The sequence below is a fragment of the Amphiura filiformis genome, chromosome 11 (genome assembly GCF_039555335.1).
Source record: "Amphiura filiformis chromosome 11, Afil_fr2py, whole genome shotgun sequence".
Classification (NCBI taxonomy): Eukaryota; Metazoa; Echinodermata; class Ophiuroidea; order Amphilepidida; family Amphiuridae; genus Amphiura; species Amphiura filiformis.
The window spans coordinates 31,733,871-31,760,646 of NC_092638.1; the positions used below are offsets into that span (position 1 = coordinate 31,733,871).

Consider the following 26,776-nt stretch of genomic DNA (forward strand, 5'->3'; position numbering starts at 1 on the left):
AACATCATGAACATGTTTACCGTACAAAACATTTGTTTGTTTGGGAATGATCTTAGCAGCCTCTTGGGAAGTTCAACATTGAGTAGGAAGGTCTTGAGGATTTGAATGATTTTAAACATATTCATAACCTCATGAATATACATGATGTAGTTAAGTCAAACTGTGGATTTCCATGGTTACGAAACGTGGAGCACCACAGTTGCGATAAGACTCTTCAGTTTAGTATGTGTATATGGGTAAATTCCAAGCGCATCATTCTGCAACGCGAAGTTTGCATATATGCAAATTAGGAAATTATGGTGGTTTGGAAAACCTTAATTAATCATTCACGTACCAAAAATAGTTTCCATTTATGCTATTCACCTACATATTTGGCTGCTGCATTAAAAAGTCAACTTGCATGCAAACTTCACGTTGCAGAATCAGATGCGCTTGGAATTGCCCATATTACACACCCCTTCACAGTATGAATGCGGTTGCTATTTATATGCCATCATACACACATTAAACACACCAGTAAGCTAGGGCTGCTAAGAATACGCAATTGCGATATTTGCGGCGCAAATCGTGTATTTATTTTTGTGATTTTTTTCCGCAGATAGAGTCTTAGAGCCAAGTGCTGCAATCATTTGTGGTTGATTTGAATTTTTAAAAAATTGGAAAAATGACACCAAAAAATTTCTAAAATCAACCATGAATGATTTCAGCACATGGCTAATAGGTCCAGGAACTCTCCAAATCCAATAAAAAGTAATTTTTGAGATCTTGCTTTTTCGGTAGGTATTAAATCACATTTTTTTGCATTTTTTGGAAAATCAGGGTGCATATTTTGGCCTCTAAAATCACATAATCTTAGCAGGCCTACTGTAAGCCATAACATCACAGATAGAAGAGTAACCATTGATATGCAGATAGCATGACGGATGTTTATAGAGCATGCAAGCAATTGCCAATTCTACTCGCATCTTACATGCATAGAGTTACATCGCTTGAAAGTTCACTCTGTAGACCGTAAAGAGGAGAAACAAACATGAGCATTATATCGAGGGTGCAGTCTGAGAAAGGCCTATCTGCAATAGCTGCCAGGTGTCATATGTATGATATAGAATGCAGAAATGGTTCAAATGTCTGTTAAGGGCAGCTATTGCAGATAGGCCTTGCACTTAAAACCAGATATTTATAGACTCATTATGACGAGTGTGTTGAACTAGTACCTTGCTTTTTCGACTGTGCTTTGAAGTTTTATTTTATCTTCTATTCCCACAACGAAAAGAGTGCAAGGGAGGTGAAAAGATTTGTCGCTGACACACCCTTTTCCAAACTTTCCCATTTCTCCCATTTTGTAATGATTATCTGTACTCACAACTGTAAATGGTTAGGCTGCAAATGATTTTGTAATGAAATCTTACGATTTGTGAGTGTATGGGGAGGGGTTGTATGTTTTTTAATTTTTAGTACACAGCTATAGTACAACTTGGTTTTAAGGAAATTCTTTCTTTCTTTCTGTCTGTCTTTCTTTCTTTCTTTCTTTCTTTCTTTCTTTCTTTCTTTCTTTCTTTCTTTCTTTCTTTCTTTCTTTCTTTCTTCCTTGAACTTTCTTTCTTTCTTTCTTGAACTTTTTCTTTCTTTCTTTCTTTCTTTCTTTCTTTCTTTCTTTCTTTCTTTCTTTCTTTCTTTCTTTCTTTCTTTCTTTCTTTCTTTCTTTCTTTCTTTTTTCTTTCTTTCTTTCTGAATTTAGATGATGTTTTTCCCTTCAAATAAATTTGCTAATTTCAATTCACATCTTCTCTACCTCTTTTCTTTAAAAAAATTGTAGTTGAGCTTCTCGTACTGTATTGTGATTAACATGTACTATGTATTTTGATATTTTCCTTTGACTAATATGATGTTAGGTTGTTCGTATGCATTTCTTTATATAACTTTTGAGTTAAATTTATGATGACATTGATGCATTGTTCGTATCAACTTGATAATATTGCTGTTCAGGTTGAGCTTACTAGAGGAAATCCGATAACAAAAGAAAACATGTTGTTATTGTTGCGATTTTGGTCACGGTGGTGATAAAATCACAATTATTTTTTTTATGTTTATGCCGATTGAAAGAAGTTATTTGCAGTCTGCAGGTCTCAGTGATTCAGTAGGTAAATTTTCAGTCAGATCGGTAATTCTGTTTGATATCGTATTTTGATTTAAATGAGATTAAATGGAATTATGAAGAGAAAGAGTAGATATTTTGCACAATTTTATTACATAGGGGTGGATGGAGGTAATAGATTTTGAGGTGATTGGATGGACCATGTCAAATGGAGAGGGAAGTGGAAGATTTTCAAAATTAATTGAATATAGTAAATTCTCTCTTAGCCCTCCAATGACCTAGCCCTCGACCGACCCAGATTTTGTATTTTGAGAGATTTTTAAAAAACGTTTTCCTGAAATCGTATAATATCAGCCATTTTCAACAAACATTTATTGATTTTGACGATTTAAGATATTGTTGACAAAAAATGTTTGTCAGATTTGTCAAGCTTTTGGTGATATTTTGGAGTCATTTAAGACTCCTGAATTTTTTTTTTAAATCCCTACCGACCAACCCAGCTTGAAAAGTCAATCCGTCCGTAAAACATGTTTTTTTTCCGTCGCTGTATAGTGTATACATAATGTTGCATAATATATAGGTTACTGGATTAAGTGGAATTGGGGCCCCTAGGATCCACTAGTGTTGGGGGCATAATTATTGACCATTCCCTTAGCACGACATAAGATCCTGGACTAGCCTGGTACAAGATATATCATATTCAGAGTTAGCCCTGGACCCAGTGCCGTGACCAGTACCCGCTGGAAGTAGTCTCGGCAGCCGGCGGCCTCGCGGCTGGCTGCGCGCCTCTCGACCTCGTTAGGCGCTGCTGGCGCCTCGAAGCGCTTTCATGCCTCATAGTCCGAGGAACTGAGCCAGTTCTAATTCAGAGTTAACATGAAATATAAGAAGTTACAGACCCTTGTGTATGATATCATTTTATAGATGAGGAACTTCATTTGGGATTAGGTTACAATTCTATCACACTGACCGCAAGTGGCAATGGGATTGGATGGATGGATGTACTAGTATTTTATTAAACCAGCTCTGCCGCTCCGTTAAGTGTTTGACGCCAAGATGTCACAACCAATATGGTTTAAAACATTCAATCCGATGGTTTGCGTCTTTCAGAATAATTTTCTGCTGGTTTGTATTTTTTAAGTATTTTCATATTTAGGTAAATGAGATTCTTCGGTCTTACACATTTTGGCAATTGACTGTAGGCAAGAGATCTGAGGGATGCAGTCTATTTAAGTGTCTCAAAATAGACACATAAATATGTGATGAGGGTCCATTTTGCAAAACATTCCCAGCCCAACTACCTTACTTAAAATGTTCTTTGCCCTAGCAGAAATTCTATACAGCAAGAAGTGTATCAAAAGTGTATCAAAGTGTATTAAAACTGTATCAAACAGCAATTTGATACAGTTTTGATATACAAAGGGTGTATTGAAAATGTATCAACTGAAAATATAGGGTATCAAAACTGTATCAAATACCACCTAACTGTATCAAAAATGTATCAAAAGTGTATCGAATTTGAACTTAGTTAATTTTGCCCATGCTTGTGGTGTATCAAAAGTGTATCAAATTGGACTTTGCAGTTTTTTAGTGTATGTAAAGTGTATCAAAATGAACTTAGTTCATTTTTGGTGCTAGATGTATATATCTAAAGTGTATCAAATTGGACTTTGCCTATTTTTTAGTGTATGTAAAGTGTATCAAATTGAACTTAGTTAATTTTTGGTGGCTAGAGGTATATCAAAAGTGTATCAAATTGGACTTAGTCAAATTCTGGCTGCCTACAGTGTATCAAAAGTGTATTAAATTGGACTTAGTTTATTTTGGGTGGCTAGAGGTATATCAAAAGTGAATCAAATTGGGCTTTCATAAACTGACCTTTTGTAGTGTATCAAAACTGTATCAATAACTGATCACATGTCTAGATAATGACTCATCATTTTCAAATTTGCCCGTGTGGCATGCATGCAGTTAACACCAGGATTTGCATTTGGAAATGTACTGTATTTTAGAGCAAATTATGGTGTTTTCTTTATCATAATGAAGATACAAACATGCTTGTAGACTGCACATTAGGTTACAATGTAGTTGTAATCAGGGACTGTGATTAAAGAGGATATTTTATTGACTTTGTTCTGATAAGGTAAGCTTACTATACATGTATATTATATATAGGGCCTCTATGTATATATTATTAAGCATGAATATAGCACATGCCTGTATAGTAAAAAACCCTGCTGCATCTTTTTGTTATTGGTAGCCTTTTTGTCTCTTTATTGAGGGTAACAACTTCAGTGACAAGCACTGCTTTTCAAGCAGGCCTTTTGATGTATGTTTGTTCCATTTTGGTTGGGTTTTGCTTCTTTTTTGCAATGTGTCCTATTGTGTTGTAATTTTGAACGTTGATAGGGGAAAGTGCATTGAGCTGCTCCGTGATGGGGGAAAGTGCTAGAGGTCAGCATTGGCAGTAGAGGGCAGTGTTGAATTTGAGCTTGATTAGACTAATTTCAAAATTTGACCTTTGACCCCTTCACTTTAAGCTTTGGGGTCATTAATGTTTGCAAATATGTTTAGATCATGTAATAATTCTTGTTGAATTTGAGCTTGATTGGACCAATTTTGAAATTTGAAAAACCGTATCAAAAGTGTATAAAAAACTGTATCAAAAGTGTATAAAAACTGTATCAAAAGTGTATAAAAAACTGTATCAAAAGTGTATAAAAACTGTATCAAAAGTGTATAAAAAACTGTATCAAAAGTGTATCAAAAACTATATCAAAAGTGTATCAAAAAACTATTAAAAGTGTATCAAACGGCATGTATCAAAAATAGGGCGGTCCCGCTGGCCAGCATTAGAATTGGAACGCTGATTTGATCCAGTGACATATTTGATACACTTTTGATACAATTATGTATTAAATGTGTATGAAATGAAAGGATAAGAATTTCAACGCTAATTTGATACAGTTTAAATTGGAACCCTGATTTGATACAGTTACATATTTCATACACTTTTGATATAATTATGTATGAAATGTGTATGAAATGAAAGGATAAAAATTTCAATGCTAATTTGATACAGTTTAAATTGGAACGCTGATTTGATACAGTTACATATTTCATACACTTTTGATATAATTATGTATGGAATGTGTATAAAATGAAAGGATAAAAATTTCAACGATAATTTGATACAGTTTAAATTGGAACCCTGATTTGATACAGTAACATATTCGATACACTTTTGATATAAATTATGTATGAAATATGTATGAAATGAAAGGATAAAAATTTCAATGCTAATTTGATACAGTTTAAATTGGAACGCTGATTTGATACAGTTACATATTCCATACACTTTTAATATAATTATGTATGAAATGTGTATGAAATGAAAGGATAAAAATTTCAATGCTAATTTGATACAGTTTAAATTGGAACCCTGATTTGATACAGTTACATATTTCATACACTTTTGATATAAATTATGTATAAAATGTGTATAAAATGAAAGGATAAAAATTTCAACACTAATTTGATACAGTTTAAATTGGAACCCTGATTTGATACAGTTACATATTTGATACACTTTTGATATAATTATGTATGGAATGTGTATGAAATGAAAGGATAAAAATTTGAACGCTAATTTGATACAGTTTAAATTGGAACGCTGATTTGATACAGTTACATATTCCATACACTTTTGATATAATTATGTATGAAATGTGTATGAAATGAAAGGATAAAAATTTCAATGCTAATTTGATACAGTTTAAATTGGAACCCTGATTTGATACAGTTACATATTTCATACACTTTTGATATAATTATGTATGAAATGTGTATAAAATGAAATGATAAAAATTTCAACGATAATTTGATACAGTTTAAATTGGAACCCTGATTTGATACAGTAACATATTCGATACACTTTTGATATAAATTATGTATGAAATATGTATGAAATGAAAGGATAAAAATTTCAATGCTAATTTGATACAGTTTAAATTGGAACGCTGATTTGATACAGTTACATATTCCATACACTTTTGATATAATTATGTATGAAATGTGTATGAAATGAAAGGATAAAAATTTCAATGCTAATTTGATACAGTTTAAATTGGAACCCTGATTTGATACAGTTACATATTTCATACACTTTTGATATAAATTATGTATAAAATGTGTATAAAATGAAAGGATAAAAATTTCAACACTAATTTGATACAGTTTAAATTGGAACCCTGATTTGATACAGTTACATATTTGATACACTTTTGATATAATTATGTATGGAATGTGTATGAAATGAAAGGATAAAAATTTGAACGCTAATTTGATACAGTTTAAATTGGAACGCTGATTTGATACAGTTACATATTCCATACACTTTTGATATAATTATGTATGAAATGTGTATGAAATGAAAGGATAAAAATTTCAATGCTAATTTGATACAGTTTAAATTGGAACCCTGATTTGATACAGTTACATCTTTCATACACTTTTGATATCAATTATGTATGAAATGTGTATAAAATGAAGGGATAAAAATTTCAACGATAATTTGATACAGTTTAAATTGGAACCCTGATTTGATACAGTAACATATTCCATACACTTTTTATATAAATTATGTATGAAATATGTATGAAATGAAAGGATAAAAATTTCAATGCTAATTTGATACAGTTTAAATTGGAACCCTCATTTGATACAGTAACATATTCGATACACTTTTGATATAAATTATGTATGAAATGTGTATAAAATGAAAGGATAAAAATTTCAACAATAATTTGATACAGTTTAAATTGGAACCCTGATTTGATACAGTAACTAACATATTCGATACACTTTTGATATAAATTATGTATGAAATATGTATGAAATGAAAGGATAAAAATTTCAATGCTAATTTGATACAGTTTAAATTGGAACGCTGATTTGATACAGTTACATATTCCATACACTTTTGATATAATTATGTATGAAATGTGTATGAAATGAAAGGATAAAAATTTCAATGCTAATTTGATACAGTTTAAATTGGAACCCTGATTTGATACAGTTACATATTTCATACACTTTTGATATAAATTATGTATAAAATGTGTATGAAATGAAAGGATAAAAATTTCAATGCTAATTTGATACAGTTTAAATTGGAACCCTGATTTGATACAGTTACAAATTTGATACACTTTTGATATAATTATGTATCAAATATGTATGAAATGAAATGATACATTTCATTTGATACTTTTTCGATACATTATCTTGGCATTTGATACACTTTTGATATGTATAAAATGTGTATGCAATGTTAATTTGATACAGTTTTGATACATAAAAGTGTATGAAATGAGGGTTCCAATTCAAATACTTTTTATTTCATACATTTTTCATACGTATCAAAAGTGGTGTATCAAAAGTATATCAAATTTCAGCCAGGGTGGTGCCTTGTATTCCAGGCATCATTAATTTTTGTATTTTGATTTGCATTATTGCATTACTAGTACTCTTTGGTGCCATACTCAGTCCCAGACTAATGCCAAATATGGAAAATAAGACCGAATGGGAAACACTGTACATGTTTTAAAGAAATCACATCTATCAGAATTGCAATGATGTCAATATAATTTTCTTAGATATGGATAAAACTTGAGAATATTGACTATATCCATAGATTTGAAATTATAAGAGGTACATGTAGCACAAAATTATCTCCCTCAGTACTGGATACATGGACCTCTGACCTTGTGGATTTCCTAGTCCAGTCTAACTGACCACATGAGGGAGATAATGAGATAAGGGAAGCGCCACGCTACTTCCAGGATCTGGAAGTTGGGAGCAGGCAGAAGCACCATGCTAACTTCTAGGGGGCTGGAAGTTGGGAGCAGGCAGAAGCACCATGTTACTTCCAGGGGGCTGGAAGTTGGAGTCAGGCAGATTTTTTTTTGCACTAGGGATTGGCCAGGATGAATTTTCATGTATTATTGTATAGCCTAGGGGGAATTTAAGTGATAGTGGGTAATTTTGTTTTTTTAGTGATAGTGGGGAAGTTTTTTTTGTTGTTGTTCATGTAGTGGGGTAAGCAGCGATTATCGTAGATTATCATTATTATTTTGTAATACCGTATTTCGTCAAATAAACGCCCCCGGTGGCGTTACATTTTCCCATGGGGGGGGGGGTGTTTATTCAAGGTCAATTTTAGAACGATAATTCCTGTTAAAATCATTAGGTAAACTAAAAACACATGCTAAAATGACGAACTATGAACTAGAAACACTGACTTCTGGCTCACATCCGGGTTTCTGATCCAGATTTTCGCCAATTATTGACGCTATTATGGACCATGTGCGCAACTTGGTAAGCTTACTACACAAGATAGCATGGAAATATCGGCATTTTTGAAACATCTTGGTTGAAAAAAGTGGTGGGGGGCGTTTATTTGAGGGGGGCGACTATTTGATGAAATACGGTATACAATACTCATGTTTCATATTTTTCACTTTCCTGGACTGACAAGGAGTCCTTTATACATGTTTGCTTTTTTTCCCTCTGCAATAAGAAGACACAGATTACGAGGAAGTTCAAGGTTTCCATATAAAATCCCATAGAATGAATGGCTGCCAACTTTCTTACATAAAAGCGGACTTTTATCATCTAGGTTTACTGAAGATCCATCCAGTAAAAATATTAAATGACTATAAAGACATTTCCCTGGGTTATTCACTCCATTAAATGTGAGCATAGCTATCAAATTGTGATGAATTTTAAATGTAATAAAATATGGAACATGATATGATGAGCAGTTGTTTAACCATTTAAGGTTATACTAAACTTTGCAATGATCGATCCAGAATGAGACTGCATGTAGCCCCCTTTAAAATTATCTATTTCTGGAAATAAATATCGAGAGAAAAACGCAAACTACGCCTAAAAGCTGAAAGTGTAAGGGTTATTATTATGCTTGAATTTTCCACTTGGCTCAAAAAGAAATGTACTTTTCAAACATTTCAATTTTTTTTTAATATCTGGAGCATCAAGATTTTTGGGAACACGGCCATAATTTCTCAGTGGAAGTGGCGATTTTGTTGGGAACTACGACAAGACATTACAAACAAGTCAATAAAAGAATGTGCATATTCATTCTTGATATTGCTTGTCTCGATTTGTTTTAGTAAGCTTACATGTTTGCGAATTTGAAGTAAAATGGCCTCCACTTGTATGTCGCTTTTGTAACCAGTAATAACAATTCGTGCACGCGATTTCATAGACAAAATTCTGACCTACATTATTTCTATAAACCCTCTTCTATATGCAGGTGCTATTTAAATTTTTATTTCGATAGCAGAAAATTGAGATATTTGCTATTTTTCCGACTCGCTGCTGTCAAATTGTCTAGTTTCGCGATAAAAAGATACAGCGAAATCAATTTTTTTTAGAACCATTTCACCTCGTTTGGCTTGTGCTTTGAAGTACAAACTTCAAAATTGATATAGTGATTCTATATTTCAAGCTGCGTCATACTGTGTTTTTCTTACCTCTGATTGTCGCTGCTCAAGGCCAAAATTCGAAATTTTTGGACAAAAGTGACACTCTCATTTTTTTTTTAAAACACGCTGTTTACGTGATACTGACGGGCTCTATTTGCCCGATAAAGTGGTGTTGCGAGTTTGGATTTTAAAATATTTAGGTATTTTCTAGCTTAAAATCTAGCGCCAATGAACCTGGTGCATGGGGGGAAAATGTTGGGGGGGTAGTTAGGGGCGAAAAAAAATGTGCACATTTTCATGCTTGCTGCGCTTGCAACAGGTAGATATTTAGAAATCCATTTAAGGTATGGGTATGAAAATTGGGGATCCCAAAAAATTGGCATATAGGCGTAGGCCTAGGCCTATGCAAAGGGGTGGGGCATTTTCGGCAGGCCAAGGAGGGGCCACAAAATTTGGCAGTCCAGGGGGTGCGGACAAGTGATTTTTGGCTGGTCGAGACGGGAGGCAAGCGATTTTTAGCGAGTCGCTTGGAAATTTTGGCTTATAATTAGTAGGCTACCGGTAGGCCTACTGATTGCACAGCCTTTCGATTTCGAGAACGCAATTTTTGCAAGCCGGGGCCGGGGGAGGGAATAAATTTTGGCATGTCGAAAGGGAGGAAGAATGACTTTAGGCCTACCTAGCACACATTAAAGGGGCATTTCGTGATCCACAACCTCATAGCCTACAACCCCATAGGCCTAGGCCTACGCCCTTTCTCACAAGTTAAGATTTTTATACCACTCATCCCGCTCTGGCCACATGTTTAGGAATTTTCACGCAGATCAATTAGTTAAGCAATGGAAAATATTGCCAAATTTGAATTTCGTTTTAAAAGCCTACTCCCCATTAAAAAAACCCCACTAATTTTGGGGATTAAAAAAGTTCTGTAAAATGAAACAAAAGGCTGCCTCAATCTTAATTATTCATTTAAGGCCAGGCCTTCATTTCTGAAAATAGCGGAGCTCAGTTAGTCCCTGTACTCAGGAGCTTGACAAGGAGCTCAATTATATAATATCAATATTAAACCATAGGAGCAGCTCAATAAATGCCATTGGTAAAATTATTAGGCCTACGATATTTTATTTGACTGTGATCCGTTTTAATAGGCTATATACACTGTATATACCTTTAAAATTTCTAAAATTGGTGGAATTGAACAAGCTCTAAATTTCTCATACCGCACGTCCAGCATAACCAAGGGCAACTGGGGGTGGGTGGGAAAGCCCCCTAGCTATGGCCATACCCGTAGTGGCGGAACCAGAATTTTTTTCGCGGGGCATGGGGGGGAAGTGAATTTGAGACGGGGCACTTGGAAATCATTGCACTAAATTGCCGCAAAAAGTGGAAAATTACATAATTGTGGGGATTTTGCCTAAAAACTGGGTGGGAAAGAAAACATATTGGGGAAAAATACTGCCCCCCCTAGCGGGCGCCACTGCATATCCATCCATGATGCTAGAATGACGGAAGTTCTGGCGCTGAAATTCAATTTCAATATCACGAGTTTTTATCAGGGATTTTACCAAGGGAAGGCGATAGGTGTAGGATTTTGCTGATATACCAGGCAACCCGAGAAAGGAACTGAGGTGTGGCTAAATAAGGGAGTGTTCATTATAAATATTTGCCATTATCATACTTTCGACGCCGAGAGCATAATTATTTGAAGCGTACATCGTGTCAGTCACATGGTCACATATTTTCTGTTGAAAGAGAAACGCACATGTCTCTGATTAGCTCGGGATTTAGCTACTGCAGGCTGCGTGCTGGCCTGTTGTTGTCCCGGTTGTTGTCGAGTGGAAATGGAAAATTTATGAATGAACTTCCGCAACTTTGCAACATCATCACGCAGCGGCGTAGCTGGGATTTTTTCCAGGAGGGGCAAGACTGTAGGCCCTATGGGCGGGGCCCAAATCCACCAAATTTCCCACTGGGGCGGGGCCCAAATAGACAATTTTGCCAGGCTTATTGATAATAATCGTATATGGTAGGCCTATTGAGCTGTATTGCATACCGGGATTGCATATCGTTTGGATTCCCCATCTCTCTGCCCCTCCTCTCACCCTCTCTTTTTTTCCTCTTCCCCCCCTCTTTCCCTCTTTTTTTTTCCTTGCACTAGGGGCGGGGCCCAAATAGGCAATTTTGCAATTGCCCCCCCCCGGCAGCTACGCTACTGTCATCACGGTAGACACTGCTGTAGCCAACTACAAGAAAGGTTTACAGACAAATATAGGCCTAGGTCTAGTAGGCCTATCAAAATGTTATATTTTCTGGTGGACTCATGGAGAATATCATGTCATGGAGGTCCCGGCGCTGGGTTGGGGGGGGTCTCAAGGCATTTTGGTATGCCTACCCAGGCTTGATTCCGGGAGGTTTTTTTAGCAGGCCCGACCATTTTTTTTTATAAAAACACCTCGGGCGGGTCTCTTCAAAACATTTGTGCCGCGGGGATCAAAGTCACCCACATTTGGCCTAATTTGACGCTTTTTTATTGGGCACTTTTGCCAAAATGCGCCCAAAAGTTGGTCTTCGCTGTAAACCCACCCATCATAGTCGTTGAAAAGGTAGGCCTACCCCAAAACTGTGGCACATCCACGAACCCGAGGGAGAGACCTCCGGGTAAAAACACACCTCTAGCGGGACCAGATTTATAATTTAAAATAGGCCTACATTTTGGAAGCCAGTCATCACGACAAAAGCGGGCTATGGTAGTGTTAATGGTATTAACACTTTGATTTTAGGCTTAAATGATGAGTGTAGGCCTATAAATTGCAAATTTGCACACACCCCGGGGAACCTTCTCAAGTTGGTTTGGGTAAGGATGTGAGGCTGTGACCGAAAAACTACGGTACGATTTTAAACCAAATTTGAATAAAACAGACCCAAAATTGTATCAACTTTTGGACTGAAAGTTTTCATAAATTTTTACTTTTTCGAGAAAATCATTGAAAAATACCCTTCTTAAACCTAATTTTCAAGACACTGAGGGTCAATAAAATCATGGCTAAAAATACAACAGAGTCTAAACTAAATGGCTGAAAATGCACCCCAAATCTGCCGCACATCCCCACGCATAATCAGATTTCACCTTATATATTTTGAAAATTGTCGCAATAAAATAGGCCCGAACTTATCCCAAATTATCCCCGAAAAAATATTTTTTGCAGGTGAGGTTGGAGTCTTATTATTTTTATTCTCAGAGAGGATAGGGGTTGATATTTTTAGCAGGGTACAGTTTGTCTTGTTTTTGTTTTGTTTTTTTACGTTGACGTTCCAGATTCTTTTTTTCATATATTATTATTCATTTATTATTTATACCCTGTAGGCCTACGTGGGGAAAAAGACACACGACAGCTACAGAGAAGCCACGAAAAAACTCCTGTGAAGTGCATGAAAATGACACGAAAATGTGCCAACCGAAACACCCGAACAGGAAGATAAAATAAAAAAACAAAACCAAAAACCCAGGAAATTTCCGAAATAATTTCCAAATTCTTTGTCCCCACTAAAATATATTATGAACACTCCCTTATGAAGTCTGCCCTCTTCCGCTATTCTGGTAGTAGGCGTTGACAATTACCTTACGCGATTACCATATTTTTGAAGCATGTTTGAACCCGATTTGTTCTCTATTCACATTTTTAACGTTGCAAGTAACATTTCAAGACCTCTATTTGTGACAGGTATTTAATTATCTTGCTAGAGATGTGCCTAAAGTTGAAATTCAATATTTCGGATCGCAAAGATCGAGAGATATAAAGTTGCTGAATATCAGTTTAACACCATGGATCATATGGGCGTTGTATATGAACGATTATGATAGCTAAGCAAAATGGCTGGGATACAGGTTGTATAAATACTACATGAATATTCATGAACTATACAGATTCCATTCTTCTCTAATAATAAAGATGTCAATCACTCTCCTAGACGACAGTTGCTTGGCGCTTGTAAACAAATCGAATAATAGTGCTTGACAAGAGCTAAAAATAGGCTAAAACACATTTTCACACATTTTTTTCGGATTTTTTTATTTCACATGATAAGTAGACATATTTTCTTACGTATAAGGTAATAATATATTTTTTCTGGAGGTAAAGCCCTTCAACACTTTGTTTAACCTTAACAGAGATAATGCCCATAGTTAAAAGGATAGACTGTGTATCAAGTTTGTCTGATAATTTACTCGTTTATAAGCTGTGAGTATCAAATTAAGTGTATCGGTTTCTGAATTAGGTACTTAATTTTGATGAAAGATTTGTCAATTTTGAGTAGACAGTAGACTATGATGCTAAACAATGTTGTTTTAAGCCTGGTTTTGGCTAAAGCTTGACAATATCCTGGTTGTCTGCCCGTACTGGTGAAGTCGCCACTTTGGAAGTCGTCGAGGGCTGCATGTGGGCCAGGGGCTGGTCTCCCATATGGCCTATATGATGCATTGTACGGAGAGAGAGAAACAAATTAAGAGTGGGAATGTCTTATTGCTCAAGTTGAACAAAAATCACATCAACTATATTTTTTAAATATCTAGACATTAACAGCTTAAATCTAGGAGATAAATGCTGACAAAACTTTGGCCAGGCACAAGTGACCTGGTGAAGAGGGTTTCCAATATAATAAGATACATGTAGCTGGTCGGGGCATTTTTTACCGGACAGGCTAGTGCAGCCAAGTCACTTGCCCCACCGTTACCAGATGAGCCATGGGGGAGAGCAGAACACATTTGTGCATGTTTGGGGGTAATGATATGGTGTGGATTAGGATTAAGGGTAAGGTTAGGATTTAGGGTTGGTTAAGATTTAGGGTTAGGTTAGGATTTAGGGTTAGGTTAGGATTTAGGGTTAGGTAAGGATTTAGGGTTGGTTAGGATTTAGGGTTGGTTAAAATTTAGGTTAGGTTAGGACTTGGGGTTAGGTTAGGATTTGGGGTTAGTTAGGATTTAGGGTTAGGTTAGGATTTAGGGTTGGTTAAAATTTAGGTTAGGTTAGGATTTGGGGTTAGGTTAGGATTTAGGGTTAGTTAGGATTAAGGTTAAGTTAGGATTTAGGATTGGTTAGGATTTAGTGTTAGGTTAGGATTTTAGGTTAGGTCAAGATTTAGGGTTAGGTTAGAATTTAGGGTTAGGTTAGGATTTAGGGGTAGATTTTTAGGGTTATGGTTAGGGATAGTGTTACTGTTAATGTTAGTTATTTGCCATTTTCCATCAGGTAAATTTATCGTACAGGCTTCATTTTGTGGAAGTGGTAAAGGACTAACAATTGGCAAGAAATACAGGTCACCTAATTCGAGTATCATTTCTCTATGGAGTAAGCTTAAGAAAGCTACAAGAAAATTACAAAGGCTATGCTAATAAGGTACATAGATAAAGCACACCACAGAACCACATAAAGCAAGTATCTGAAAGAGAAATGGGATCTTCAGCAAACTTTGATCTGCAGTGACAGTAAAAAGCTAGTATAGTAACATGCACTAATATATGGTGGTTACCGCTATGCGGTACACCGAAAATGAAGATGTAACATAATTTTCAAAACTTCATCGCAATACCATCTAAAGAAAAGTCAATCAAGCTTAATCTTAGCAGGAAGTTATAAAGATCCTTACGATTTTCAACCACTGACAAGAATGCACCGCAAACTTCAAAAGGTGAAAGTGACAATGAAGATTATTAACCCAATTTTCAAAATTGTGCCACATTATTTTTTTAAACTCCATTCAATATCATATTTTAAGAGAAGTTAATCAAGCTTAGTCTAATTGTGTGGGAAGATCCTTCAGATTTCCCACTCGAGTAAAATGATTTTTAAAACAATTGTATCGTTAGTTTTTTTAGGTAAACTTAAGTCTCTGCACTCAAGAGTTTCTGGATATAAAATAATGTAAGCCATATGCATGACATAGAGCTTAAAATGATTCAAAGAACTGTTACCGCCTGGATTTGAGATAAAAATCAACAAAACGTGCGGGTTAGGAAAGGTTAGAAAAAATTGGTTGTATGTGATTGAATAGACATGAAAGCATGGCGGCTTTTATAGTAAATCGGGTTGGCAAATTGCTGTTTGTTGTACACTGCCAAGTCATTTAGTAATTGCTGATGATTATCAGTGGAATGCAGAGTAAGGGTGTATGGAGGATACTATAATATAGGCCTATCCTGTATTGTCTGTATGAAATAGATGGTCATCTACATATGGCTCCCATAATTGTTTTTAAAACGAAAAAGCACAAGTGACCGAAATGCAAGAATATCCATGCCGTATCGTAGTTATAAAATTAAAGCTTAAAACTGATGTCAGATGCTGGCTGTCACGATCACTAAATTGCATGGACAAAATCTATTCTAACTTAAATTTCCATCCAGTTCATAATTATGGTAGAATTTCATCCTGTACCCCTGGACCCCACCCGTGAGGGTCTTTGTGGCAAGCTGCTTGCAGTGCGGGCTACGCCTGCACCTTACACTCCTAATCAGACTCCATTCGGGGGAACTGAACAGAGGTCTCTGTCAGGCATGTAGCAACAGTATTGGTTTATTAAATGGGTTTTGCTATGATCCAGAAATAGGATTGGATAGCTATAGACCCTTCGGAAGAAAGTCATTTGTTTCTCTGCACTTTGGGTAGGACCCGAATTATCCACAAATTTTCCTATAGGTGCTAGATTTTGTCTTTGTTTACGAGAATCAAAATCCATCATCACTGCACTTCCTGTATGATACAATGAGAAAAATTGATTCTCGCAACCGAATCATTAGCAGAATCATTACGAGAATCGATTCTGTGATTCTCGTTGAAATATTAGGCCCTGCCATAGCTGATGGCGAGCTATTTTGCTGTTAAAAACTTTTTTTAAGAAGCTACTTTTACTCTGCAGGCTTATTGAGGACAAAATCAATAATAAAAATTTGATGGAAATCATACATTATGGCGTTAAACCACCTGATTTTGCACTCTTGTCTTCAGCTCACTTGTCATAGTTGTATCATGCTTTATACAAATGTCGGTTAAAATGATTAATATTTCAGATCCTGAGTGTCCCCATATATCCTTAAGGACAACACGGATTCCCAAGAAGCAGAGAGGAAGCAGAATTTTGCCGCCAGTAAAAATATTGTGTATACTTTGTACCCACTCTATGAATATCTCCGATCTCATCATGTGTAGTTTATCCTATTAAGTAATTTGATCAAGTAGATATTGCGCTTCTTACAAAGGGAAGTTATTGAACCTCATGGCTGAAGCATGCTTGTTTACAAGAACATTGCACAACTGTTTGCAAAATCTGGCATGATATGTTTATTTCGTGGGAAAAAATGTGTGTTTTTTTTTGCAACTCCTTGCAAATGAGAGCAAATTTCCTTCCAAATTAGATCTTTTCTATTGTAGCACAAACAATAGTAAAGTGAATTACATTGTACCTCAGGTTCAAGGTGTCTTTTATTTGTGCTTATCTTGGTTTTTCAGTGAGGTACAATTTTGCACAAAACTACTGGTCATTCACAAATGTGCAAATGCTTGGATTGTTCTACTCCCGGCAGTCCCGGGGCAGGGGGATATGGGATGTGCTGCAAATGGTATAATAATAATGATTTTTTTAAATGTTTTGTAAAAAAAGACCACAATTTTACCCAACTGGAGCCAATTTTATTTTAAAATTTTTTCACATTGTGTTATACTTAAACAAAAATCTGGCCTTTAGTAATAAAAATGTGAATTTTCTTTTAAAATTGATATACCGTATTCGTCCGAGTATAGTCCCAGACGTTCGAGTATAATCCCACCCCCATTTTTGAAAAATTCCAGAAATTGTAAAAAAAAAAAAAAATGGTTGACCTTAAAAATTCAAGATGTTTTGTATTTTTAATATGAAAATTGATAATTTGTATTCATGTCATAGTCTATTATGATTCAAATGCATTCAAATTCAATACATTTTGAAATCATTAATAGAGTATGACATGAATACAAATTATCAATTTTCATACAGCTCAACTGATCATACTTTTCCTACATTCGACCTTGCATGATTTTTGAGTTGACACAGTCATGAAAATAACTATAGATACTTGACAGACCATTAGTAGCCCAGTTCTGAACCTCTTCATTGATCATTCATAACAATAGGTGTCTTGATGGATCAGTGAAGATTTAGGGATTATAATATATCCGTAACCTTGATATATAGTACATCTCGAGGAAAAAGTGCAATGGACATGTTTTCATTTTATGTTTCAAGTATCCCGCGCATGAAAATTGAGTATTTAACCCAAAATGGAAAATGGAACAATTTATTGGTAATCTGTTTTAACAGATTTTTTTGACATCTTTTTCTGCACTGTATTATACCTAAATTAAGAAATTTGATAAATATTCAAAGAAAATATAGGTCATCCAAAAAATGTTGATTTTTACACATTTTGGGGCAAAAAAGGAAAAATAAGCAAAAATATCAAAATCTGTTTTAACAGCTTCATTCATCAAGTAATAACAAACGGCCTACATGCTTAATTTCTAATAAAATATTGAAATTGTGAAAATATAGGTATTTATTGATTTTCATGTTTTTTCTTGCAAATATGCTAATAATATGCAAATTATGAAATTGCAAAATAAAGTTTCTACATAGCATACATCTTTCAAGTGGGATGTTCAAAATGACAGACATCAAAAAGAGATTTGATGAAATGTAAAGGTGTAGTAACAATTTTGGCATGGACTGTCTGGTTAGGCAAAGTATGGTAAGTTGAGCTGTATTAAAAATACAAAACATCTTGAAATTTTTTTTTTTTTTTTTTTTTTTTTTTTTTTTATTTTTAGGTCAACCATGAATGATCCTAGCATCTAGGTCTAGGTCCAGGGACACTCCAAAACCGAGTATTCGAGTATAATCCCACCCCCTAATTGTGAAAATTTTCACCTAAAAAACGGGTGGGACTATACTCGGACCAATACGGTAATTATGGGACCACTTTCCTATTCTTGGAGGCAAGTCCCTACAAATTTTGCATACCACTACGTGTCTCTGCATTAATGTAAAAGATAATTACACAATGGGAAAATATGCTATGACAGATGCAGATAAGCTCGTAGCAATATTGTCTTGAATAAGGACAGATGATTGGCCATCATGATTAGAAAGCTGGACTTTAACACCTTTCACTATGAACCACAATGGCCTCATCCCAATGACATAGTTCAGTAACCTCAATTAAACACTGTAAGTGCAAAATTTGACCTCAAGTTGCAGAGTATGAGTTTTTGTACCCAAATTTTCAAAGGTCATTCAATGAACGTGCAAATGTATTGGGGTTAAAGAACTGTGCCCTGATAGATCAGCATGTTGTGGATCCTAATGTCTTTTCACTTACGGCACATAAATACGCCAAGAGAATGTACATTTACAGCCATCATGGATGCAGGTAAGGGGATATAGTACAATTATTTTATAAACATTTCAAATAATTATTCCTCATTCCTCAAATACAGGTATTAAATTTGTAAACATTCACTGAACATCCCAAGATGGCCGCTCATACCATAGTGGCCATCTTGGATGTGCAGGGGATATACAGCTTTACTTTTGTCTACAGCAGTAATGGACATTTGAAAGTTTTTGGAGGTAAAAAATATCCCCAGTATTTCTCCACTAGTTTTGATGATTTACATGTAGACACATAAAGTAGCCTCTTCAGTATCCTAAAAAACCACAATGTCTATGAATGTCTGGCGGATAATGATTGGATAGAAGTTTGGCCTAAATGTGTTCTTATTTCTGACTTCCCAGTGTTGGCAAGGTATGTAGTCCATTTGACCCCTCTCCTCTCCCCTCGAAGATTTTGAGATCAAATCCAACCATTTTTTTATCAAAACAAAGTGGAAAAGGTGTAGAAAATTTTGTTATAAATCCAAACAATACATATTTTCTTAAATTTGGACCAGAGGGGGTAAAATTCAACTTATTAGATTTCCATATTTTTATTAGGTTTCAGCTGAAATTCAACATTTATAAAAGTCCAACTAGATTGACCATAATTCAGTAACTGGAATCGTGATAGCAACTACGATAGTATCATCTTCTACAGGGGGTTGATTTCAACTTGAACAGCCCATTTTGCATAGCTTTTTCTTGGCAGTAATGTGCAACAAAGATAATACATGTATGTAGAAAAAAATAATTAGCCCCGAAAATTGAGCAGAAACTGCAACAGAGAAGATGAAATGCAGTGTCATAGCATGAAAAGCGCATGCAAAGCGTCTGTCCGGGTTGTAGTCTATGTTGGCATAAATAAATAAATAAATTAAACTATATGAATATATTTTTGAATCTTCAAGGCAGTTGAAGCTTGTTAATTATTGTTTACTTGCATTTGGAAGAAATTGTTGAAAAAAAAAAAACATGTTTTCATAATTTGCAAACATGGTGAAAAAATTATGCTTTGAATTAACTGTTTAACTTTCTTATATCAAGGGCATGGAGTACTTCAGTGCATTATAAATTCAATTATTATTTACATTATAATATCAAGAATAGGTAAGCATGTCGAAATTGTTTTGCTGCATTTTTATTACTTTGAGTAAATATTAATAAAAAAATATAACATAATAAAAGTAAATTAAAAACAGATAACAGAAGTTTGTGAGCAGTCTTTAAGTTTGATGATTCCAGTGCATTGATGTTAGGCGATGCCAGTTCAAACCCAGGTGCAGCTGGTGCACCCTGTTTGTTCTTGTGAAATAATTTGACTGCTTAGTGCAAGAAGTGAGTAAGTGCAAATAGCTGCCCTGTGAATTTACACACAGTATATTGTGCTCATCTAACACATGGCAACTACACATTGCAGTTACCCACTTGTGGCACTGAGCAGTCAATTGAGCTGACTTAAAATTCCCTGGCCAAGGAACTTAAACTGCTTACTGTATTGTCTCGGTTACCCATACAAGAACTCAGGGAGCTGATCATGGCTGCAATGGTTTATTGTGGTATGTAGGCCTATTATGTTGTGCGCTTTTTGTGTGTGTCAGTGCATACATAATGTTCTCACTATGCTATGCTTGTGGGTGTGGGTTTTTTTTGTACAAAACATGCTTGTGTGTCATTTCATTTTTTCTTGTCTAGAAACAGAAGCAGGGCTTTCAGGGGGGGGGGGGTAAAGAGGATATTTTTGAAGAAAAGCAATAACACAAAAATAGACACACAAGATGAAAAAAAGACACAAGATGTCCGTCATACTTAAAAAGACACACAAGAAAAGTCACACAAGTCTCACAGATACGCTAGTATACTTGTGTGAGTATGACTGTTAATGTTACACAAAGGCACAAGGTATTGAAACAGACATTACAAGACTTTCTATTACTTTTTCAGTTTTTCTGGTACTTGCAAATAAGTTACACAAGTCTGAGTTCACTCTTTTTTTATTCAGGCTTTATAAAAATAAGCATTTTAAACTGAACATTAGTGGGTTAAGTTGACAGATCTCTAGTATAAGATTGATGTATGCAGAACAAATGGAGATATGGACCTTGGCTGTTTCCTTTGGTCAACGGATGGCTCTTCTTGTTGTTATGAAGCAAATAAACCAAGATGGAGATGAGGGGGCTCCAGGTTTGGAGGAGAATCGCCTCACATTACAGGATGCACGTCATCAAGCCAGAGCTGGATTTACACATGTGGAAAATTGTAAAAGAGCACAATTTTGTATTATGCATCATAGTATGGCATTTTTGAAGGTGTATATCATTTACTCTGAATGAATAGACTCCAAGTAAAATTGATAAATCTAATGATAATTATGTACTTTTAAAAGTGTGTGTAGCTGGGAGGAAAACCCGACAATCATTTGAAAATTTTAATCTTTCCTATTCTAGATTTTTTTCCCAAAACACCTAAAAATTCAAAACGAAATGTCAAAATTTTCAAATGATCGTCGGCTTTTCCTTCCAGCTACATACACTTTAAGTAAATATCATTAGATTTATAAATTTTACTTCGAGGACTGTTCAATATGAAAAATAAAAAATATATCAATTTTTAATAATTTGCCATAAATTTTGGACACGCCACCAATTTCAAAAAGATATCAGAAGGACATTCTTCGTATTCAGAATGTAATTCAATATGTCTGATGTGCTCTCATGTCCCAGAAAAAATATTGTGCAAATGTTGTTACTAGAGTCCTTAAGGTAGGGCTGCTAAGAATACATAATTGCGTTATTTGCGCCGCAATTTGCGTATTTTGGCTCCAATTATGCTTTTTTGACATTTTGAAAAATCTAAAAAAAAAAAAAAAAAAAAAAAAAAATTTGTGGATTTGGAAAGTCCCTGGACCTAACATCAAGTGCTACCATCATTAAAAACTTTTTTTTTTTAAAATTGGAAAAAAAGATACAAAAAAATTACAACTTTGTATCCAAATGGGTCCAATTTGTAACTTGTGTTCACTTCAAAATCTATCTAAGATATAGACTTGTGCATTTTTATATCTTCAATAGACTATGCAGTGAACACAAGTTACAAATCGTCCCATTTGGATACAAACTTGTAATTTTTTTGTATCTTTTTTTCCAATTTTTTAAAATCAACCACAAATGATTGCAGTACCTCACTCTAGGTCAAGGGACTCTCTAAATCCATAAAATATTTTTTAAAAAACGCTTTTTTTTTTTTTTTTTTTTTTTTTTTTTCTTATTTTTTTTTTTTCTTCTTTTTTTTTTAATGATGGTAGCACTTGATGTTAGGCCCAGGGACTCTCCAAATCCACGAAAAAAAAAAAAAAATTAAAAATAGCAAAAAAAAAAAAATTTTTTTTTTTTTTTTTTTTTGATTTTTGCGTTTTTGGCGGAAATCATGGATTTTTGCGTTTTTTGGAAAATCGGGTTGCGTTTTTTGGCCTCCAAAATCGCGTATTCTTAGCAGGCCTACCTTAAGGGCTGGGGTATGAACGTTTGGACAGTATTTATTGTGGGACATTAGAGCACATCAGACATATCGAATTGCATTCTGAATACGAAGAATGTCATTCTGATATCAAATAATTTTGATTTTTTGAAATTGCAATTTAATACACATTTTATGGCAAATCATTGAAAATTGATATTTTTGAAAACACCAAAAATTAGGTCTTTTTGGGAAAAAAATCCATATCTTCAATATCAAAGGTAAAAATTTTCAATTGACCGTCGGCTTTTCCTCCCTGCTACATACACTTTAAGAATATGTCATTAGATTTATATAATTTACTTCGAGTACTGTTATATATCAAAAATTTGAAAAATATCAATTTTTTATAATTTGTCATAAAATTTGTATTATATTGTGATTTTCAAAAAATGCAAATTATTTGATATCAGAAAGACATGCTTCGTATTCAGAATGCAATTCGATAGGTCCGAGGTGCTCTCATGTCCCACAAAAAATACTGTCGAAATGCAATAAACGCTCATTTTAGATCCCTTAAAGAAGCTGTAAAATGTTTCACAAGATTAATTTATACAATTGGATTTCATAAGTACATCTTGCTCTAGATATATTGAATTTGATGACTGCGTGTAATGAATCCTGCACAAAAGAGAATTACGTAAGTGAGTCGTAATAAAACCATTCAGCATTTACAGTTGAATATTTTTCTACCTCCCTTCGCTAGGATCCGCAACTGATGCTCATCTATCAGGGGCACAGTTCTTAAACCCCAATACATTTGTACATTCATTGAATGACCTTTGAAGATTTGGGTACAAAAACTCATACTCTGCAACTTTTGAATTATGATTATGTAATTAAGGTTATAGGACTATGCCATTGGGATGAGGCTATTGTGGTCCATAGTGCTTGTACAAATTACACAGCTGGGATTTAACCAGATTGATAACCTGCTCCAGGCAGTTTTTATTTTAACAAAATCATATTCCTTTTATTTATATAAAAAATTAGGTTATTTAATTAAATCATATTTGTATAGAGCTACTGTGCACAGGTTTCCGGCGCTATCCGAGTTGTCAATGACTGCTATTGTTTGACGCAAATGCTATGATCCACAACATGCTCATCTATCAGGGGAACAGTTCTTTAACCCCAATACATGTGTACATTCATTGAATGACCTTTGAAGATTTGGGTACAAAAACTCATACTCTGCAACTTGAGGTCAAATTTTGCACTATGATTATGTAATTGAGGTTATTAGACTATGCCATTGGGATGAGGCTCTTGTGGTCCATAGTGAAATGTGCGCTCATTTTGTGGACTGGTTGCAGTGTGTTACTATAGCCTAAATGGGCTATTCTATGTGAAGTCCACACACCCTCTGCAGTAGATTTTATTGTTATCTCAATCCCAGAATACCTTATGGTCAATACAGTTGTAAACTTTTTTCGCTATGTGAAAATGGTTAAAATTAATAAAAAGTTTGTTTAGAATTGGAAATCCAAAATCTTTCACACCTCTTCCTCTCTTAATGAATGAAAATGGTTGGATTTGGAATAATTTGTTGAATTTGGTTGATATTCCAAAATCTTCCACAGTGGGGGTGTGGTTTTTGAATGGAACAGCCCAGTGCCAGTAGGCATTGAAGGCTAATAGTAAGGCAGGTGCTGATTTAATGAAATATTTATTCTCATGAATTAATATTTGAACATGAATTGATTGAGCAATTAAAATATATTTTTAATAATTGAGCTTTTTTATTCCCAACAAAAAGGTAACAATTAAGAAAAAAATACTTGTTGATGGATTGTTGCACAGGCAGATGGATGGAATCCAGATTGACCTTTGACACAGACAATTTTTTGCCTTACCAAAGTGACTAAATTGGCAAGCTGAATTCATTTTTAACAGGGACTGTCTTTTGGAATTTGCAGGAGAGCATAAAAATTGCTCTTCTGGAGCCTTCAAGGGGAGCTGTTTAGAGCATTTATAATATAATGTAAGGAGAGACTGGTCAACTAAGGAGAGCAATAAATCACTCTCCTATATCAGATTTAAGAAGAGCAGTAGAGAGTGATTGCTCTCGCTCTCCTCAAAAGACCCTGCTTTTACAAAATATGTATACTACCATAGAATCTATGATACTACTTAGAATCATCCAGTGCATATTATTTGAATGAATTGGGATGGTATACGCCAGTGACGGTAGGACTCCTGGTCCCCATCCTCCCTTAGTCAGGGTTGAAGGTATCCATAATCCGGGTACACATCTCTGATTTTTGACAAGCTGTACTCAAAATATTTCTTTTTGCAAGTATTGTTGGCATTATTTTAACTTCTCTCTTCATGTTTTTATCTTTCTTTTAGGTGCATCCTCTGGGCTTATGCAATTCCAACGAAGATGAAGATCTTTACGAATATGGATGGGTGGGCGTGGTGAAATTGGAACCATATTTTCGAGATCCAAATCCCTGTTCCACAGTATATGAAAAGGTAAGTGTAATTTATTGTCTGTTTCACATAACGGTGTGCTGTGTATCGGTATCTCACAAAATATGTATTTCGAGAAAATCACATTTTTAATTTTGCAGAAATCTATTGTTTCTGTACTCTTACAATGTACTATCTACTTAAAAGAAAACCATTCCAATCTATAGAAGAAATTTAACCCCATGAAAACTACCTGCCGATTGGTCAAAAAGAAGTTTTCATTATCAATTGGACCAATCAGCAACATTGTTAGAATAATTTCACCACACAAAAAAGTAGGGGTGAATTATTTGCAAAGCTTCATTCTGATTGGTGATTAAAATGAAGATATCATGTAATTGACCAATCAGAGGCAATGTTAGATTGGCTAAAAATGGATATTTGTTTTACACTGTTTGTCAGGGTCAAAGCTCCTTACTCTTTATTTTTTCCCACGATTTTTAGTAGCCAGGCACCCTCTCATCAGGAATTGAACCCCTACCCTGTTGTGACCCAAACATCTCAAATTTCATGGTCACTTCCAGGTTCATTATTATCTGCACCATCATTGTCCATTTCAGAATCCGAATTGATGAATAGTTTATCCTCATCTAACAAACACTTTTTTCTTCTTCATCTTAAACATTTATGGCACCATTGGCATAATTTCTCACCCCAAATGGTCCCTGACAACAAACTGCATGTGGGCATCACCATTTTTTCATTCATCATGCATTGTTTTGTCTCGTTCGGACAACAATTAATACATGGCTGACATTCTGAACCAAAAATCGCTTGCCCCCCCTCGGCCTGCCAAAAATTGGTTTCTCCCCTCTCGGCCCGCCAATAAATCTTTGCCCCCCCCCTCCTTTACACATGCCAAAAAAAGATATATGTTGCGAGTGCAGCGGGCAGGAAAATTTGCATATTAAAGCATTTAGGCGCCCCATGAATGTGTGCCAAAATCACTTGCCCCCCCCCTCTCAGCTGGCCAAAATTGCTTGCCCCCCTTTCAGCTCGCTAAAGATTTCTTGCCCCCCCAACAATTTTATCCTCCCAGGGCTTATAATGATTGCACAGCCCCCAGCACATGGTGTAAATTACCCACCAGATTGTTCAGGCAAGAGGATGACCTGTTTCCATCTCGCCCCAGTTTTTCATCCACCAGCCGCAAATGAGACACCATCAAAGTACAAATTATCTCATTAAATAAATAATCAATTTTCCTTTGAACAAATCCTCAGTCAGTTCGGAGGATGTCGGCATGCGTCAGTCAGCTTAGTCACAGATACGGTGATGTCAAAGTTGGTCTGAGCGGCTCGGAAGAAAGGTGCACGTCTGTAATTGCCATTGACTGGAGAGACTGATGCAGACAGTAAAACCACTCTATTTGTTAAACATTAAACCAGTGATTTTCTTTAGGCATAATCTCAATCACTGTAAATAGTATGCTTTGATCACTCACATGCAGTGACATAGATTTCTTTTTTGTGTGGGGGGGGTGGACTGTGTAGGTTGGTGTGGTGTAAAATATGTGAAGCAGAGTGATGGAGCGTCTTTCACTCTAGTCTTAGAATAACTTTCCTGGAACAAATACATGCACAAATTTGGCATAATTTTGAAGCTAAAATGGTCAAATATGATGTTAGGCATGTTCACAAAAATTTCAACTTTGTTTGATTATTACATAACTACTATATTTGGAAAGATATTGAAATTCCCTTTAAAATGAGGGGTCAACCAC

At 35.1% G+C, this 26,776-nt stretch overlaps 1 protein-coding gene across 1 annotated transcript in view; it reads left to right on the plus strand.

Annotated features, from left to right (window-relative positions):
* Window positions 1–26,776, plus strand: part of LOC140164732 (uncharacterized) — a 207,879-nt gene that overhangs the window by 50,567 nt on the left and 130,536 nt on the right. The window contains 1 exon segment of the mRNA XM_072188088.1: window positions 24,931–25,056. Coding sequence (XP_072044189.1) covers window positions 24,931–25,056 — 126 coding nt within the window.